At 48.3% G+C, this 20129-nt stretch overlaps 1 protein-coding gene across 1 annotated transcript in view; it reads left to right on the top strand.

Moving 5' to 3' along the window:
* TCF7L1 (transcription factor 7 like 1) overlaps positions 1–17651 on the top strand; it is a 174159-nt gene extending 156508 nt beyond the window's left edge. Inside the window, exons 5-12 of the mRNA XM_004029543.4 lie at positions 9565–9697; positions 10980–11082; positions 11338–11421; positions 12344–12487; positions 13299–13458; positions 13545–13652; positions 14730–14805; positions 16293–17651. Coding sequence (XP_004029592.4) covers positions 9565–9697; positions 10980–11082; positions 11338–11421; positions 12344–12487; positions 13299–13458; positions 13545–13652; positions 14730–14805; positions 16293–16726 — 1242 coding nt within the window. The 3' untranslated portion in view covers positions 16727–17651. The remainder of the gene's footprint in view (positions 1–9564; positions 9698–10979; positions 11083–11337; positions 11422–12343; positions 12488–13298; positions 13459–13544; positions 13653–14729; positions 14806–16292) is intronic.
* The last annotated feature ends 2478 nt before the right edge of the window (positions 17652–20129 follow it).

Here is a 20129-nt window from a genome sequence, read left to right as displayed (position 1 = left end):
TTTTTTTTTCCCCCCGAGACAGAGTCTCACTGTGTCGCCCAGGCTGGAGTGCAGTGGTGCGATCTCAGCTCACTGCAACTTTCACATTCCGGGTTCAAGCAATTCTCCCTGCCTCAGTCTCCCAAGTAGCTGGGATTACAGGCGCCTGCCACCACACACAGCTAATTTTTGTATTTTTTAGTAGAGACGGGGTTTCACCATGATAGCCAGGCTGGTGTTGAACTCCTGACCTCAGGTAATCTGCCCGCCTTGGCCTTCCAAAGTGCTAGAATTACAGGTGTGAGCCACCTCGCCCGGCCCCAGTTTTTAAGCTAAAGTTAGCATCCTGTGCATATATTTGTATACGTGTGCGCCTTTCCCCCCGTTTAAAAAAAATTAGAGTTAGGGTCTCACTATGTTGCTCAGGCTGGCCTTGTACTCCTGGCCTCAAGTGATCCTCCTACCTCAGTCTCCAAAAGTGCTAGGATTACAAGCATGAGCCATCATGCCCAACCTCCCCATTTTTAAGATGTAATTTACATATAGTGAAATTCACACGAGTATATAGTTCTGTGAGTTTTGACAAACTTTTACAGTCATACATGAGTTCACCACAATCAAGATATAGAACAGTTCTCCTAGTCAGCTTAGCTTGGTATGAAAAGTAAAAATAAAAAATATATAGAACAGTTCTGTGTTAGGGTTCTCCAGGGAAACAGAACCAAGGTGATGTATGTATATATAGCGAGTGAGTGAGTGAGTGTGAATGTGTAGAGGGAGAAAGATTTAAGAGGGTAGGCTGGCAGGCTGGAGACTGGCAGGAAAGAGTTACAGTCTAAGTCTAAAGGCAGTCTGCTAGCAGAGTTCTATTCAATTTTAATGCTCAAGAATAATCCTCTTTGGCACCATTCATTCTATGTCCTTCCAGCCCACCAGGATGGGAGCTGGGAGCTGTGCCCCTGAGGCCCTGGGCAGCAGCCACACCTTGTGAATCCCCTCTTGGGGTCATTCTTCCCTCTTCTTGAAAGATAACAAATGTTTGCAGCCACATCACTGTAGCCCATTCTGTAGAAGTCTGACAGCCTTCTTTCCCTTCGTCCTGTCTTTGTCCGCTTTAATCCAAAAGGGCAGTATTTCTGCTGAGGTGGTTGGTTGAATCCATGCTTCACAGCCCCAGTCTCATTATGTGATCGTCCAGCCACACCATTGGTGTTCTCTCAGGAACACACCTTCTCATTTTTTTGCAATGAGGCTAGGCTGAGAATTTTCTGAATTTTCAAATTCTGGTTCCTTTTTGCTTAACAATAATTTACTTCTCACATTTTACTACAAGCAGTAAGGAGAAACCAAGCCACACCTTCAGCACTTTGCTTAGAAATAACTTGTGCTGAATATCTAAATTCATCACTCACAAGTTCTGCCTTTCACAAAACACTACAAAATAACTCAGCCATGTTTCTTCCCACTTTGTAACAAGAATCGCCTTTCCACTAGTTCCAATAACATGTTCCCCATTTCCATCTGAAGCCTCACCGGAAGCACCTTTAACATCCATATTTTTGGGGTTTTGTTTTTGTGTGTATGTGTTTGTTTTGGTTTTAGTTTTGGTTTTGTGGGGGTTTTTTTGTTTTTAGGACGGAGTTTCACTCTTGTCACCCAAGCAGGAGTGCAGTGGCACATGATCTCAGCTCACTGCAACCTCCACCTCCTGGGTTCAAGAGATTCTCCTGCCTCAGCCTCCCGGATTTTGGTTTTTTGTGCTTTGTTGAGACAGGATCTCACTCTGTCACCTAGGCTGTAGTGCAGTGGCATGATCATAGCTCACTGCAGCCTCAAACTCAAGCATTCCTCCCTCCTCAGCCTCCCAAGTAGCTAGGACTACAGGTGTGCACCACCACATCCAGCTGTTTTTATTATTTGTTGTAGAGATGGGGTTCCACTATATGGCCCAAGCTGGTCTTGACCTCCCAGGCTCAAGTGATCCTTCTGCCTCAGCCTCCCAAAGTGCTGAGTTTACTGGTCATATGTATTTTTAAGGGAGAATGGGAACATTTCAATGGTAGCTGCCTTTGGGAAGTGGGGAGGAGCATAAGACTGGTGGAGTGTTTAAGAGGATTTAACTTTCTGTGATGTTTTATTTAAGAAAAAAAGAACAAATTTTAAAAGCTATAGAAACAATCCCACATGGCAGGTTTTGGGTGTGGTATCATTCTTTATACTTTTCTGTATTTCTCAAAAAATATTTTTGTAGACTTTATGTCTTAAGTTAGCTATTTCTCTCTTTTTGTTTTTTAAGACAGGGTCTTGCTCTGTCACCCAGGCTGGAGTGCAGTGGCACAATCTTGGCTCACTTCAACCTCCGCCTCCTGGGCTCAAGTGATCCTCCCACCTCAGCCTCCCAAGTAGCTGGAACCACAGGTGTGCACCATCATGCCCAGCTAATTTTTTGTATTTCTTATAGAGACGGGGTTTCGGCATGTTCGCCAGGCTGGTCTCAAACTCCTGGGCTCACCCAATCTGGCTGCCTTAGCCTCCCAAAGTGCTGGGATTACAGGCATGAGCCACCATGCCTGGCCACTTTTGGGTATTATTTTAACTCCCAGAAAAGTTTCAAGAATAATACAAGGAACTCCCATATAACCTTTATCCAGATTCACACATTTTTCCCCTGGGCTTTGTGCTTCTCTTTCTCTCTCTCTCTCTCTGTTTTTTCTTTTCTGAAAAGTTTGAGAGTAACTTGGAAACATTGTGACCCTTTACCCTTAAATATTTTAGCTATATTATCTAAGAACAAAGGCATTCTCTTAAATAATCAGTACAGTCCTCAAAATGAAGAAAGTAACATTTACTTTTTTTTTTTTTTTTGAGACAGAGTCTCATTCTGTCACCCAGGCTGGAGTGCAGCGGCACGATCTCAGCTCACTGCAGCCTCCGCCTCCTGGGTTCAAGTGATTCTCCTGCCTCAGACTCCTGAGTAGCTGGGATTACAGGTGCCCACCACCCTGCCCAGCTAATTTTTGTATTTTTAGTTGACACGGGATTTCGCCATGTTGGCCAGGCTGGTCTCAAACTCCTGACCTCAAATGATCCACCTGCCTCGGCCTCCCAAAGTGCTGGGACTATAGGCTTGAGCCATCATACCCAGCCAGTAACATTAACTTTTCATATCATTATCTAACTCACAATATAGATTGAACTTTTGGCCCGTGTCCCAATAATGTCCATGATAGCCCATGTGTTTCTCCTGGTCCCGGGTTCCACCTGGCATCATGGATTACATGTAGCCATCATGTCTCTTTAGTTCCCTCAAATCCAGCAGAGGTCCTTAGCCTGTCTTTGTCTTTCTTGACCTTCACATTTTTTGAGAAGTACAGGCCAGCTGTTTTGTAGAATGTCCCTTAGTTCTGGTTTGTCTGATGTTTCGCCATGGTTAGATTCAGATTGTGCATTTTTGGCCAGAATGTCACTGCACTAAAGCTGCATCCTCGGTACCTCATTTCAGGAGGTAGCCCTACAGTCTGCCTTTGTCCCGGTATTAGTGATGTTAGCATCAACTGTTTGGATTGGGTGGTATCTGACAAACGTTTCCACCCTAGGGTAACAATTTTTCCCTTTTTAATTAATAAGTGTTTTGTAGGGAGAGGCTCCAAGGCTATGCCAATGCCCTATTTCTCATCAATTTTTCACCCACTAGTTTTAGCAGGCAGTGATGGTTTTCCACCTGCATCGTTCCTTCTGTTCATTTCTGCTGTTGAGCTTCAGCGTCTTTGAAATTCTTACTCATGTCTCCCAGCTTATTCGTCTTTGTATAGACTGGAGTTGACATTGTGGCAAGTCACATTTGTGCCATTTGTAACTGTGATGAGAAAGTCGCTGATAGATACAGAGAAAAAAATTAAAAACCATTCTACAAATAGTGTTTCTAAAGAAGAGACCAAACTGAATGAAAAGAGGCAATTAAGAAAGTTAAAGTGGGCTCTAAAAACAAAAACTTGAATTTATGGATTGAAAGAGCTCCTTTGAATTCTATAAAACTCAATGAAAATTGACATTCACCTAGACTTATCCTAAAAACAGTTCAAATTGCAAGGGTTTAGAAATGTTTTCCTTCAAGCACCCATGCAGAAGAGAAAAAAAGGCAAATGCCAAAGGAACAAAAATAAAGGTAACCTTAGGGCTGTCTTTTGCCACCCTTAATGCCAGCAAACAGTGGGAAAAGAAGAGTTTGGGTAAGGAAAGGCTTATCCCAAGAATGACAAATCCTGTCCTACTTGCAAAGACCTCAGAAACATACCATTGCTCAGAAGGACCTGAAAGCACATTCCAGGTCCCAGAGTCTTTTCTCTCTCCTATTGCCCTGCAGAGACTCTTGACTTACCTTCACATTTTTCGTAGCCTGCAGCACACCACTTTCAGGAGCTCAGAAAGTATTTGTTGACCCATCCGTACAGACCCTCATTCTCCTCTCTGCTGCAGCCCACTGGCCTGCTGTGGGTCCTCACACGTGCTATGCTGGGCATACTACACTAGTGTTTCTTTGGCCAAAATGTCCTTCCCCACAATCAATGTGTCCAGCTCCCCACTTCTTTCAAAATGTGAAAGTCATGCTCTCAGGCCAGGCGTAGTGCCTCACACCTGTAATCCCAGCATTTTGTGGGGCCCAGACAGGCAGATTGCTTAGTCCAGGAGCTCAAGACCAGCCTGGGTAACATGGCAAACCCCCATCTCTACAAAAAATACAAAAGTTAGCCCGGCATGGTGGGAAGATCCCGTGAGCCCAGGAGGCAGTAGCTGCAGTGAGCTGAGATCACACCACTACACTCCAGCCTGGGGGACGCAGTGAGACTGTGTCTCCAAAAGAAAGTCATTTTCTCATTGACACCTTCCCTGGTCATCCTGGGAAACATCCTGTTTAACCTGCTCACCCCCTCTATATTTCTTTTCTACTTTCCCTTAGTTTTTCTTCTTAGCATTTTAACATTGTATTAAAATATTTTAATAAACTTATTTATCTAATATTTTTTATTTTATTTTATTTTTGTTTGAGACAGAGTCTCCCTCTGTCGCTCAGGATGGAGTGCAGTGGTGCGATCTCGGCTCACTGCAACCTCCACCTCCCAGGTTCAAGCGATTCTCCTGCCTCAGCCTCCCGAGTAGCTGGGATTATAGGCATGTGCCACCATGCCTGGCTAATTTTTATATTTTTACCGAGATCACGCCACTGCACTCCAGCCTGGGTGACAGAGTGAGACTCCATCTCAAAAAAAAAAAAAAAGTGCAGGCTGGGCACGGTGGCTCACGCCTGTATCCCAGCACTTTGGGAGGTTGAGGTGGGCAGATCACGAGGTCGAGAGATCGAGACCATCCTGGCCAACATGGTGAAACCCCATCTCTACTAAAAATACAAAAATTAGCTGGGCATGGTGGCGGGTGCATGTAGTCCCAGCTACTCGGGAGGCTGAGGCCAGAGAATTGCTTGAACCTGGGAGGCAGAGGTTGCAGTGAGTCGAGACTGCACTCCAGCCTGGTGACAGAGCAAGACTCCGTCTCAAAAAAAAAAAAAAAAAAAGCATGTGAGAGAGGACACATGGCTTCCTAGGGAGACCAGAGTTTAAAGACCTTTGTCTTGTACCAACTCTAGAAACAGACTGAAATAGACGGGAAACACCTGAGCTAGAAAGAGCTGGCTTGCAGCGCTTGCCTGAAGGATTTAGGTCGGAGGTGGCTCTCAGGGGCTCTTTGGATGCATCTGGATTCAGCTTCCTGGCCATGCACACCCATGCCCACGCTTGTGTGTTTTGTCCCTGTTGGGGTTATCCACAGAGGGGTGTGCGGTGGTTCCCTACATTCCTAGTCCTCGGTTTGGGTATATGCTGTGAACATCCTGCCCCCTGGGGGCAGCTGAGGAGAGCAATGAGCAGGAACTTTTATTGGGACAGAAGCCTGCAAGGAGAACCTTCCTTCTAGGAGGCCACTATCTACTTAACCGCCTTCCCTCCCGGTTCATTTTCTGGACAATGATGCCACCTAGTGGGAAATGGTAAGAACTCACACAGCATTTCGACAACTATACATAGATCTTCAAATAAAAATTTCCCTACTTTGTATTAGGTTGGTGCAAAAGTAATTGTGGTTTTGCCATTAAAAGTATGGCCAAAACCACAATTACTTTTGCACCAACCTAATACTTAATTCTGTTACCCATTGAGTCCTGTTTGCTGGTTTCTCCCCAGGCCAAATACAACACATGAGCAATCAGGATTTGCTAATACTATCACCAGTTTTTAAGACAGCTATAAATGATGTAAATAAATGTAAATTTAAAACTGATGCAGAGGCTGGGCGTGGTGGCTCACACCTGTAATCCCAGCACTTTGGGAGGCTGAGGCAGGGGGATCGCCTGATGTCAGGAGTTCAAAACCAGCCTGGCCAACATGGTGAAACCCCATCTCTACTAAAAATACAAAAAAATTAGCCGGGCATGGTGGTGGGTGCCTGTAGTCTCAGCTACTTGGGAGGTTGAGGCAGGAGAATCGCTTGAACCCAGGAGGCAGAGGTTGCAGTGAACCAAGATCACACCACTTGCACTCCAGCCTGGGTGACAGAGAAAGACTCTGTCTCAAAATAAAATAAAATTTTATTTTGAGCCACTGAGCCCGGCACAGTGGCTCACACCTGTAATCCCAGCATTTTAGGAGACCAAGGTGGGTGGATTGCTCGAGCCCAGGAGTTCGAGAACAGCCTGGGCAACATGGTGAAACCGCGTCTCTACAAAATATTAGCGAGGTGTGGCATTGCACATCTGTAGTCCCAGCTACTTGGGAGGCTGAGGTGGGAGGATTGCTTGAGCCTGGGAGGCAGAGGCTGCAGTGAACCGAGATTGCACCACTGCACTCCAGCCTGGGCAACAGAGCGAGACCCTGTCTCAAACACACACACACACACACACACACACACACACACACACACACACACACACACACACACACACACACACGCTGATGCCCAGAAAGGCTTAATGAAAGGAGATATGCCAAAATGACCATAGCGACAGGGTTAGGATGGTGCAGTTATGTTGTCTAAATGCTTTGTGATACAATTATGATATAGTTTGCGTTTCTTTCTTAGAAAGTTTGTGTTATTCATAGTATTTTTTTTAAGTAGTAGATCATGGTGAAAGTAAAGTTGGAAAATATGGAAAGAGAGACAATAAAGACAAAGTTACCCATAGTTTCACCACTCAAATATAACTTGTTTACATTTTTGGTGTGCTTCTATTTAGCCTTTTTTTAAATTACAGAGTTTATGTATTTTTTAATTGTGATTATGTATTTTCACTCTGGTAATAATTCTATTGCATTTATAATACTAAAAGTCACCCTTTAGACAAACCTGTTTCCAGAAACTATCATTAAGATGCATTGGCTTCCTGGAAATCTGTTCTTACAATAATTTTTAATACTTTTGTGTTGTATGTTCATGTATATGGAGATATCTTCAAAAACGAGTAATTGGACAGGTGAAAACAGTAAGAAGACAGTACCTTTTAAATTCATTATGCAACATCCAGTGAGCCCACCAGCCACCAGCAGGGCCCAGCTGTGTGCTGGCGCCACCTGGTGGTCATGGTTATAAACGGTTTAATTCTCCGCCTCTCTGCTTGGCACACTGAAAAGGAACAAGGCTGTGGTGAGCTCAAGGATACCCAGGAAATCTATGGATTGGAGTTTGCATTATGAGTACCAAATAGGCACCACATGAAAGGAAAGAAAGGTCTCATGGAATCTACGAAATGAAAAATTCAAAGAGGAATATAGCCATTTGGAGTTGTAGCCCTTGGGTTACCTCCAAATCATCTTTTTTACAAATCTCTTTTTTTTTTTAAATGGAATCTTGCTCTGTCACCCAGGCTGGAGTGCAGTGGCACGATCTTGGCTCACTGCAGCCTCTGCCTCCTGGGCTCCAGCAATTCTCCTGCCTCAGCCTCCTGGGTAGCTGGGACTATAGGCACACGCCACCATGCCCGGCTAATTTTTGTATTTTTAGTAGAGACAGGGTTTCACCATGTCGGCCAGCCTGGTCTCGAACTCCTGACTTCAGGTGTTCCGCCCGCCTTGGCCTCCCAAAATGCTGGGATTACAGGCATGAGTCATCGTGCCCAGCCACAAATCTCTTTTAAAAAGAAATCTCTTCTCCACTTGTAACTCATTTATCTTATTATCAAAAAACATAATTTCTGTCCTTTCTCTGTGACAGATAAGTTTTACATTTTGAGAAGGTTCTGGGAGAGACAGGTTGTACAAGAGAAAACATTCTTGTTTATTAGAACCATAAACAGCTGATATGAATCCCAGCTCTGCCACTTACTAACTGTGTCCCAGGCTAAGTCATGTAATCTTTCTGGGCTGTTCCCTCATCTCTGGAATGGGGGTAATCACAGCTTCTTTTCTAGGTTATAAGGAGTAGACATTATGCCTGTTGCTGTGTTTGTAATGCAGGGTTCAGTGACGTGTAGATATTTTTAAAATAAAAAGCCTTATGGATAAGTCAGATTAGGTTTAAACAATTAAAAAGTTAATTCTGTTTACCAATTGTAGGACGCATGGGTTTTTCCCATGTTAACATCTCTGAAGATGTGTCTGTGGCGTGCCAGCGTTTTTCTTTCTCAATAGCTTTATAAAATAATGGTGCTCCTTCCATTTGGTGGTGTTTTACACAGAATGTGGTAGTGAGGTCAGCAGAGTAAAGTGTTACAGAGAGGAGTGTTTCAAGTGCTTTAGGGTTGTGTCTGTAAAGCCTGAATATGAGACTTGGTAGTATGAGGTCTAATGGGGGCAACTCTCCCCCTGCCCTGTTCCCAGTCCCAGACTTGAACCTGAGAGTGACTGTTTCTATGAAGTTTATTTGAAAAATGTGTGTTAAACCTTTTCAGGGCCGGGCGCAGTGGTTCACACCTGTAATCCCAGCACCTTGGGAGGCTGAGGCAGGTGGATCACCTGAGGTCAGGAGTTCAAGACCAGCCTGGCCCACATGGTGAAACCCTGTCTGTACTAAAAATACAAAAAAATTAGCCAGGCGTGATGGCAGACGCCTGTAATCCCAGCTACTCCAGAGGCTGAGACAGGAGAATTGCTGGAATCCGGGAGGCAGAGGCTGCAGTGAGCCGAGATCATGCTACTGCACTCCAGCCTGGGTGACAGAGCAAGACTCCATCTCAAAAAAAAAAAAAAACCTTTTTAGATTGAATGAGATGACACAGCGCAGATCATCCCTTAGCAGCCTGTAGTGTTTGAGATGACACAGCGCAGATCATTCCCCAGAAGCCTGTATTGTTTCCCACACACAGTGCACGTGAGGGGAGCAATGGAGGGTTGTCTTGAGGGAGAAGCTGGAGGGTGGGTGTGATCCCTTCTCAAGTCCTGCTGCTCTGCTGTGTCCACTGCTGTCATCTTTCAGGGACTGTTTTGAGGACTGAATGGGATGTTGCCTGGAAAATACCTGGCACTTACTTGATTCCATAAATAACAGCTGGTCGTACTCTCCATCTCCTTGGCAACTATTCCTGGTCTTTTTTCTCTCTTTCAGTCTAATAAAGTTCCTGTCGTTCAGCACCCGCATCACATGCATCCGCTGACTCCCCTCATCACCTACAGCAATGACCACTTCTCCCCCGGCTCCCCTCCCACCCACCTCTCCCCAGAGATCGATCCAAAGACAGGTAAGTCGTCTGCCACTCAGGCAGTGCTGCTGCAGGGTGGGCGGGCTTCTCTTTTGTGGGAACATAACAGCCCTTGAATCAGGCTGACCTGGGTTCAAATCATGGCTCTTTGTCTCAGGAGTCTTTGGACCTTGTCTGCTAACTTTAGCCTTGTCGTTTTTTTTTTTTTCATCTGTGCCTCCCCTGTACCTTCTCCACCATAGGGTCATGATAAGGCCCACAGGAATTAAATGCAGTAAAGTACAGGGCCTGGCTCCATAGGCAATGTGTGGGGTGGCTCTGCCCAAGTCTAGCCCAGCTGTGGGCCGTGCTTCCCTACACCAAGACACGTTTGACCTAAACTGAACATTTTTAAATAGATTCATCAGTCTAAGCAGACACAGAAGTGCAACCGTAAAGCAGTGAGGCCAAACTGGCTTTTATTTATTTATTTATTTAAGACAGTCTTGCTGTGTCGCCCAAGCTGGAGTGCAGTAGTGTGAGCTCAGCTCACTGCAGCCTTGACCTCCCGGGCTCAAGCAGTCCTCCTCCCTCAGCCTCCCGAGTTGCTGGGACCACAGGCGCATGCCACCATGCCCTTGCCCAGCTAATTTTTGTATTTTTAGTAGAGATGGGTTTTTGCCATGTTGCCCAGGCTGGTCTCAAACTCCTGGACTCAAGCAATCAACTCACCTAAGTGCCGGGATTACCAGTGTGTGCCACCATGCCCAACCTGAGCTGGCTTTTTTTTCTTTTTTTTTTTTTAACTTGCCCAGCAGACCTGTCCATTCCAGGGAGCCACTGTCTTTATAGCGTTCACACAGAGTTGCCAGGGGAAGGCAAAGCATTTTTGGAGCCCCTCTTTGGAGAAATAACAGTCACTACAAGTTACAGATAATGAGGGAGACACATGTGGAGGAGGAATCCAAAGTTTATTTCTCCATGAATGAGGCGGGCTTTCTAGAGACTTGGTTCACCAGTGACTCTTGTCATTGGTCTTGTGGGTCCTGTCCCTCTCTTCCAGGACGCTGGCTTCTGTATTACAGCCAGCTGGAAGATACTCTTCACAGAGATAGAATCCGTGCAGCTAGAGAGGGGGTGCATTAGTCCTGCCTCCCCTGAATATGTCCTTGACTGACTGGTGAGAGCTGCTAGGGAGTTGACAGAGGGCAAGGACGATGACACAAGCACCTGCTAGGCTCCAGAGCACCAGGGACATAGGGCAGGATGCTCCCATTTGATGTTCGTTAAGGTGCTCTGGCAGGGCGAGGGAACAGTCTGACATATCTCTCTTTGGAAGCAGGAATCCCCCGGCCCCCTCACCCATCCGAGCTGTCACCGTATTACCCACTCTCTCCCGGAGCTGTCGGACAAATCCCCCACCCCCTCGGCTGGCTCGTCCCACAGTAAGGAACCCACAGCCTCTCCCCCCTGCTCCCTCCTTGCGCTGAGCTCTGCCTCTGTGCCCTGCGCGCCCTGCACAGTGGAGCCCCCTCAGAGGCAAGCCCAGGACTAGGCCTCCCTGCTCCCGCCCAGGCAGCGTGCTCCCAGCTCTACCTTCCCACTTCCTTCCCATATTTCTCATCCCTTCTTCCCAAGTGCCTCTCTTCCTCTGCCCTGAGCTTTCCCAATATGCTGACCAGATTTCCTCACCCTCACAGGCAAGGCCAGCCCATGTACTCCCTTCCTCCCGGTGGCTTCCGGCACCCTTACCCCGCCCTCGCCATGAACGCCTCGATGTCCAGGTGAGTTCCGGGGCTGGGGCTGTCCACATGTTTGTCTTAGCAGCCACGCCATTTCTGACCACGAAACAGCTTTTTCTTGCCAGTTAATGAGCAGGCACAGGGCTCACCCTTCCCCCCACCTCTCTTTGATCAAGCACCTTCTCGCGCCCCGCACTCCCCACCCCCAGGTCAGAATGGAGACCACAGGATCACTGTCCCCATCTCTCCAACAGAAGGATTGCAAAGCCCTAGCACTCTGCCTCCTGCCATGGGCTCTGGCACTGAAGCATTTTGAGGACAGATGCTCCCCGACTTAGGATGGAGCCACGTCCTGATAAAACCATTGTACATTGAAAACACAACTTTCACCTTAGAATATTTGCAACATATGATGGTTTTATCCAGACATAACCCCATCTAGGTCAAGGAGAGTACTGAATTAATATCGTTTTTGCACCATCGTAAAGTCAAAATATTCCAAGTCACGGACTGTCTGTATATCACACTGAAGCTAGGGACTGGGAGAAGATGAATTTTTCCTGAAATGATGTCAGGAGAGGAGACGGTGAAAGGGGATTTCTATCTCAGGGACCAGCTCTACCTGACAGTGGAACCTCTGAGGACAGAGGAAAGCTGCCCACAGCCTAAGCCCTTCTTTTCCCCAGTATGCCCGGGCCTCTGACCCTCCTCCCCTTTTGTGTGTTTCATCCCACCTGCTTCCAGCACCAGATGGGCAGCCTGGGTGTTGGTGGGGAGAAGGAAGAGGCATTAAGCATCTCCCAAACCTGGTTTTCTAGAAGACGACAAATAGCCTTCTAGTCCTGAGACTCTGCCCCACGGACATGCCTGTGCCCTCAAGGCAGAGAGCCACCGTGTCCTCTGCTGGGTGGCAGGTATCCAGCCTGAACCCCTCTGTTGTCATTTGTTTCTATCCGGTGCACAGCCTGGTCTCCAGTCGGTTCTCTCCTCACATGGTGGCTCCCGCCCACCCTGGCCTGCCCACCTCAGGGATCCCCCATCCTGCCATCGTCTCCCCCATCGTCAAGCAGGAACCGGCACCCCCCAGCCTGAGCCCTGCAGTGAGCGTGTAAGTAAGCGGCAGCCTGGATTGCAGGTGGGAGGGTGCAGGCTGTGGAGAGGGGTGGCCACACTCTGAGCAGCAAATGTCATGTACTATTCTCTCTTGGTGTCACTCAGCAGGCATCACAGCCTCCCCAGCCAGGCCCTCCCTCTCCCTCGGGACTTACTGACTTACTCCCTCTGACCTTCTGGGTCCCTGTCCTTTCAGGGACATGGTGCATCTTCTCTCTTATTAAGGAAAGTTTTACTGTCAGGTCTCAGAGGCTGAAAGAGAACCTGAGAAAGCTTTTAACACCCCACCGTAAGATATATGAAAAGGTGAGGCCCAGAAAGGAGACAGTGTTTTCTTAAGGACTTGTGGTGGGCTGGTGGCCGAGCTGAGATGAGCACCAGGGTCCTTACCTTGCCCGTGTGCCATAAAGATGGCAGGAAGCCAAAGTCAGTGCTCCCTGGAGATCCCAGGAGAACCCCCTCCCAACTTGGTTCTGCCCAGAGTGCCCCACACTGTGTCCTGTCACCGCCGCCAGCACCTGCCAGCTCCAGTGAGAGCTCATCTCAGCAACCCCACCATGCTCTGTTCCTCTGTCAGGAAATTAGAGAGTAGATTTTCAAAGAATCTGGCTTGGAGATCGTTCAAAGGTGGGAAACTACGGGAGGAAGGTACTCAGGTGTTGAGTGCAGCCATGGGGCCACTTGAATTAGCATCCAGGCAGCCCGCGCCCCTCCCCAGAGACAATCAGCGGTGTTTCAGTGACAGGCGGGGATTGATGAGTTGTGTGACACCTGACATGCTAACCTACAACCACGTGCCTTCCCAGGAAATCACCAGTCACCGTGAAAAAGGAGGAAGAAAAGAAGCCCCACGTGAAGAAGCCTCTGAATGCCTTCATGTTGTATATGAAGGAGATGAGGGCCAAGGTGGTGGCTGAGTGCACCCTGAAGGAAAGTGCAGCCATTAACCAGATCCTTGGAAGAAAGGTAAGACCTGCCCTCTCCCTCCAGGCCATGGAGGCAGCGTCCCTGCATTGATGGCTCCGTGTGGTCTCTGACCCTCTCTCCCCCAGTGGCACAACCTGTCTCGAGAAGAACAGGCCAAGTACTACGAGCTGGCCCGGAAGGAGCGGCAGCTTCACTCGCAGCTCTACCCAACCTGGTCAGCCCGGGACAACTATGTAAGTGCACACTCTGGGCAGAGGACGCTCAGACCCCAGGAACAGCCTCTGCAAGAGGAGGAAGGGTGAAGGAAAGCAACTGCATTTATTTTTATTTATTTTATTTTATTTTTTGAGACAGAGGCTCACTCTGTCACCCAGGCTGGAGTACATGCAGTGGCGCGATCTCGGCTCACTGCAAGCTCCGCCTCCCGGGTTCACACCATTCTCCTGTCTCAGCCTCCCGAGTAGCTGGGACTGCAGGCACCTGCCACCACACCTGGCTAATTTTTTGTATTTTTAGTAGAGACGGGGTTTCACCGTGTTAACCAGGATGGTCTCGAGCTCCTGACCTCGTGATCCGCCCACCTCGACCTCCCAAAGTGCTGGGATGACAGGCGTGAGCCACCGCGCCCGGCCAGCGACTGCATTTATAGAGGACTCTTAAGATCAGGGAGAAGCCCATACTTCTCTAGAAATAAGGAAGGTGTTTTAATTCTCAGGAGGTCAACAAGTCCTGAGGACGGACTTCAGTTTATGCATTTCCCTTTGAACTGGACTCTGCCCTCGATTTCATAACACAGGGCACGGGGTTAGCTGTGGTAGGAAGAGTTGTCTCCAGCCACTCCTAACCCAGGGCTCAAAGACCAGTGTGTGAGCCTCAGGGGGCGTGTCTCTAAGCTCCCGGAAACCAAGCCAATTTTTGCATGCGTGTTCTTCTTTGCTTTTTTTCTGGTAAGAGGACCCACAGTTGCATCAAACTTTCAAAGGGACCTGGGACCCCTCAGAAAAGATCTAGAAGCACTGTTCTAGGGAGAGAAACAGAAAAACAGAGTCTGAAGGGCAGTGGAGGGAGGAGGCCTTCCAAGAAGGCCTGGACACCCGACCTGGAGAGGAAACGCATTTGTAGGGGAGGAAGGGCTCCCTCTGCCTCCTCACCAGCTCCCACGGCTGTGATCTGAATTATCTCTCCACACTCTCCCTGAGGGATCAAGAGCAGTAAAGGGCAACGTCCTGTCTTCTCTCTGATCTGGGAGCCCCTGAGAAGCCAGCATTCTTCTCTCCCAGCTTACCTCTTCCTTTGGCTGTATTTTCCAGGGTAAGAAAAAGAAGAGGAAGAGAGAAAAGCAGCTGTCCCAGACACAGTCACAGCAGCAAGTCCAGGAGGCAGAGGGTGCGTCTGGGGGCACTGGCCTCTTCTCCTGCTTTTCCTTCCATCACAGCCACACCTGCCCAGGCTGTCTCTAGCTCCCTGATGGGTCAGGGCTTCTGCCTCGGTATTCGCGGGCGGGTATTATTACCCCTTTCTTGAGGTGGCCACTTAAGAGGCTCTGAGATGTGAAGGCATTTTCCCAGGCACTCTGCTTCAGTGGTGGTGGTAGGATTTGATCCCAGGACTTTGTCACTTCAAAGCCTAGACAATCTAATTCCACTGAAAAGTGAATCATCCTACCTGAGGGTTAATGGAATGAGGTTGAAATTGTCTTTGAAACACCCTTAGGAAGGCAGCACATGAGCCCCTGACATCCCACCTGTCAGTGGATCCAGGGGAGCCCGGGTTTCCTTGGATGTTTCTTTGGTTGAACACCAGAAAAAATTAGTTTGCTTGGGTTTAGGAGGCACTTTGTGTCAAAACCGTGTATAAAATCTCTATATTACCAGAATCATGCCTAGCACAGAAAGATGCTCACACTGTGACGATTATTATTAATATTTAGGTCACGCCCCCATCTCATGCTCACTCCAGGACAAGTGTATCGCTGCTTGCACGATGTAAAGTGCTTTCAACCTCTCTCCTTCCTTCCTCCCTCCCTCCCTTTCTCCCTCCCTCCCTTTCGCCTTCCCTCCCTTCCCCCCCTCCTTTTCTCCCTCCCTCGCTTTCTCCCTTCCTCCCTTTCTCCTTCCCTCCCATTCTCCTTCCCTCCCTTTCCCCCTCCCTCCCTCCTTTTCTCCCTCCCTTCCTCCCTTTCTCCTTCCCTCCCATTCTCCTTCCCTCCCTTTCCCCCTCCCTCCCTCCTTTTCTCCCTCCCTTCCTCCCTTTCTCCCTCCCTCCCTTTCCCCTCCCTCCCTTTCTCCCTCCCTCTCTTTCTCTTTCCCTCCCTTTCCCCCTCCTTCCCTCCCTTTCCCCCTCCCTCCCTTTCTTCTTCCCTCGCTTTCTCCTTCCGCCCTCCCTTTCTCCTTCCCTCCCTCCCTATTTCCTTGCCTCCCCTCCTCCTTTCCTTCCTTCCTTCCATTATACATAGGAGCGCACATGAGTGGAACCCGTGCATGCTACAGAACCCGCTGTCTGGCACGCTGTTCAGCAGGCATGCACTCTCTCTGACTGCATTAATACCATAAACCAAAGATTTCAAAGCAAACTGGAGATTCATCCCAAAAGTTACCAGCTTTAGGAAAGGAGGGTGGTCCTGTGAGACACTGAGCCGTCTTCTCTCCGATCTGATGCTGGGTGGATCTTCATCAGTTTGGGCATTGCCTCTTCTCTGTGCTCTGGGTATTTGTGAATGCAGTTTCCTAGTCTTGAAAGCCTTGGAAGTAATGTCAGGTCCTCGCCAAAATCATCCCTATGTCTCCAAAGCACATGTATCGCCAGGGCTGTTCCTCAGCCTCCGCCTCTCACAGAGCTATAGCTGCTCACTCTTTCTTGTATTTTCCCCCTAGGTGCCCTGGCCTCCAAGAGCAAGAAGCCATGTGTTCAGTACCTGCCTCCCGAGAAGCCCTGTGACAGCCCTGCCTCCTCCCACGGGAGCATGCTGGACTCCCCGGCCACTCCCTCTGCAGCTTTGGCCTCACCAGCTGCCCCTGCTGCCACCCATTCGGAGCAAGCCCAGCCCCTCTCCCTCACCACCAAACCAGAAACCCGGGCCCAGCTGGCTCTCCACTCTGCCGCCTTCCTGTCGGCTAAGGCTGCAGCCTCCTCCTCTGGGCAGATGGGCAGCCAGCCTCCCCTCCTGTCCCGGCCCCTCCCCCTTGGGTCCATGCCCACAGCTCTGCTGGCCTCTCCCCCGTCCTTCCCCGCCACGCTCCATGCCCACCAGGCCCTCCCAGTGCTACAGGCCCAGCCTCTTTCCCTGGTCACCAAGTCTGCCCACTAAGCTCCCCCCTGACCCCTGCAGGCTGTCACGTGACTCATTGAGTAGTAATGATTCAGAAGAAAAAGAAAAAGGAGACTTTATTGGTCAATATTTGACCACTCTGGACTGTTCTGTAAAGTGGCTGGTAACAACAGCACTTTACAGTTTGTAGATGTAACCAGTAGCTGATCTTAAGGCTTTTTTAAAAAACAAAACAAAACAACAAAAAAAAATCTTTATAAGAAAGAGAACTGAAAAGTAGCATGCTATTCGTCCTGTAGGTGCTGTGGTGGATGGACCTGGGCAGAGGGCACTTCTCTCTCTACCTCTCTTGCACTTTCTGTCTCCTGTCTCTTCTCGCCCCTGCTGCCTGCCCCAGCTTCCCCGACTCCATCTTCAGCTCTGCCATTGTGACATTTCCTGTTACCCAGCCCAAGTTTTCATCGTCTGCTCAATACCGTGGGCTCTTCTTCGTCCTCTGTCCTCTGCCCAGTGTGAGGCCGTCACCATGTGAGAAGACATCTTGGCCTGATTTGCTGCCACCAGCGTCCCCTCCCTCAGTGGGCCCGAACTCGCCAGCCCCAGCTTTCAGTGGAGAAAGCAGTCCTCTGAAATGGTTTCCTCCCAACCCCCGCATTTAAAGGGACTCAAGGTGCCTGCCACTTCCTCAGCGAAGAAGTCTGTGTTCCTCCCCATCCTTGCCAGTGGCGATCATCCCTTCACAATCCCAGAGTGGCAGGCGGGACCGGCCCCATGGTCTGGCTCCTGTCACCTGGGTCCGTGCCAGCACAATCTGCCAAAGTTCTAGAGACCCTGTTCCCTTCCCCATCACCTCACATGCTTCTTCTGTGTGTATTTCTTTTTGTTTTTATGGTTTTTGGAGCAATTTAAACTCCCAGTTGTTTATTTTCACAAAAGAAAATAAAATTGCAGTTGCAAGACCTTTTCTGAGTGTTTCTTTAGTGCTTTTGTTGAATCAAACCACCTGTTTGTTTCACTCCCAAACCTTGTGTTAGACTTTCGCAGATATGCAAAGGAAGATTGCCACTTGCCACAGGGGAATGTTAGGCATGCCTGACACCCTTAGAAAACCTGAGCCCAGCTTCCTGTCTCAAATGTACATAGGCCAGTCAGTGTCCATGACTGAGCTGCAAAGGGGGTAATCATTTTCACAGTCGATTTAAATGAATTTGCCGCCTGGAATGACATTCAGCTTACGCTTCTATCACCCATTTGACTCGTAATTGCCAAGATGTGAGGAAGCATCTTTTGGATACTTTCCATAGTATCTAGCACCACAATTAATTTTTTTGTAACAGCTTTATGGAGATATACTTCAGCCATTTAAAGTTACACTTCTTCACCCATTTAAAGTATACAGTTCAGCTGGGCAGAGCCGCTCTTGCCTATAATCCCAATGCTTTGAGAGGCTGAGGCAGGAAGATGACTTGAGGCCAGGAGTTCAGGACTAGCCTGGGCAACATAGCAAGACCTGATCTCTTAAAAAAAAAAAAAAATAGCTGGGGATGGTGGCACACAAGCCTGTAGTCCCAGCTTCTCAGGAGGCTGAGGCAGGAGGATTGCTTGAGCCCAGGAGCTCAAGACTGCAGTGAGTTATTGTGCCACTGCATTCCAGCCTTCTCAACAGAGTAAGACTCTGCCTCAAACAAAAAAGGTATACAATTCAGGCAGGGTGCGATGGCTCACACCTGTAATCCTAGCACTTTGGGAGGCCGAGGCGGGTGGATCACCTGAGGTCAGGAGTTCGAGACCAGCCTGGCCAACATGGCGAAACCCCGTCTCTACTAAAAATACAAAAATTAGCTAGGCATGATGGTGCGCACCTGTAATCCCAGCTACTTGGGAGGCTGAGACAGGAGAATTGCTTAAACCTGGGAGGTGGAGGTTGCAGTGAGCCGAGACAGCGCCATTGCACTCCAGCCTGGGCAACAGAACAAAACTTCATCTCAGAAAAGAAAAAAAAGTAGACAATTCATTGGCTGTATGTTCAGAGTTGTGCACCTATCACCATAGTCAATTTTAGAAAGTTTTTGTCAGCCCCAAAGGAAGCCCCATATCCTTTGAAAATCACTCCACATTTTGCCCATCTCCCCCAGCCGTAGGCAACCACTAATCTACTTTCTGTCTCCAAACTTGTCTATTCTAGACATTTCATATACAGTCATGCATCGCTTAGCAACTGAGATAACGTTTGGGCAATTTTATTGTGCGAACATCATAGAGTGTAGTTAGAAAAACCTAGATGGTGTACACACCTAGGCTATATGGTATAGCCTATTGCTCCTAGGCTACAAGCGTGTACAGCATATGCTACTGTACTGAATACTGTAGGTGACTGTGACGCAGTGGTGAGTGTGTATCTAAACATAGAAAAGGTGGCTGGGCGTGGTGGCTCACGCCTGTAATCCCAGCACTTTGGGAGGCCGAGGCAGGTGGATCACTTGAGGTCAGGCAGGTGGATCACTTGAGGTCAGGAGTTCGAGACCAACCTGGCCAACATGTTGAAACCCCATCTCTACTAAAAATACAAAAATTAGCCAGGTGTGTGGCACATGCCTGTAATCCCAGCTACTTAGGAGGCTGAGGCACAAGAATCACTTGAACCCGGGAGGCAGGTTGCAGTAAGCCGAAAGCGCACCACTGCACTCCACCCTGGGCGATAGAGTGAGACTCTTTCTCAAAAAAACAGAAACAAAACATAGAAAAGGTGTAGTAAAATCTGGTGTAAAAGATAAAAGATGGGCCGGGTGCAGTGGCTCAAGCCTGTAATCCCAGCACTTTGGGAGGCCGAGCAGGGTGGATCACCTGAGGTCAGGAGTTAGCGACCAGCCTGGCCAACATGATGAAACCCCGTCTCTACTAAAAATACAAAAAGTAACTGGGCGTGGTGGTGGGCGCCTGTAATCCCAGCTACTCAGGTGGCTGAGGCAGGAGAATTGCTTGAACCCAGGAGGCAGAGGTTGCAGTGAGCTGAGATCGCACCGTTGCACTCCAGCCTGGGCAACAAGATCAAAATTCTGTCTTGGGGAAAAAAAAAAAAAAAAACAAGATAAAAGATGGCATAGCTGTATAGGGCATTTCCCAGGCATGGAGCTTGCAGGACTGGGAGCTGCTCTGGGTGCGTCAGTGAGTGGTGAGTAACCATGACGCTATACACTTAGGCAACACTAGGTTTATAAAGAAATATTCTTCTTTCTTCAAGAATAAATTAACCTTAGTTTAACTTTTTTACTTTATCAACTTAAACACTTTTTGACTCTTTTGTAATAACACTTAGCTTAAAACGCAAATACATTGTACAGCTGCATAAAAATATTTTCTTTATATCCTTATTCTATGTATGAGCTTTTTTCTAATTAAAGTCTTTTTTGGGGCTGGGTGCAGTGGCTTATGCCTGCTAATC

The sequence above is a fragment of the Gorilla gorilla genome, chromosome 12 (genome assembly GCF_029281585.2).
Source record: "Gorilla gorilla gorilla isolate KB3781 chromosome 12, NHGRI_mGorGor1-v2.1_pri, whole genome shotgun sequence".
Lineage (NCBI taxonomy): Eukaryota > Metazoa > Chordata > Mammalia > Primates > Hominidae > Gorilla > Gorilla gorilla.
This window is presented reverse-complemented; position numbering and strand designations above follow the sequence as displayed.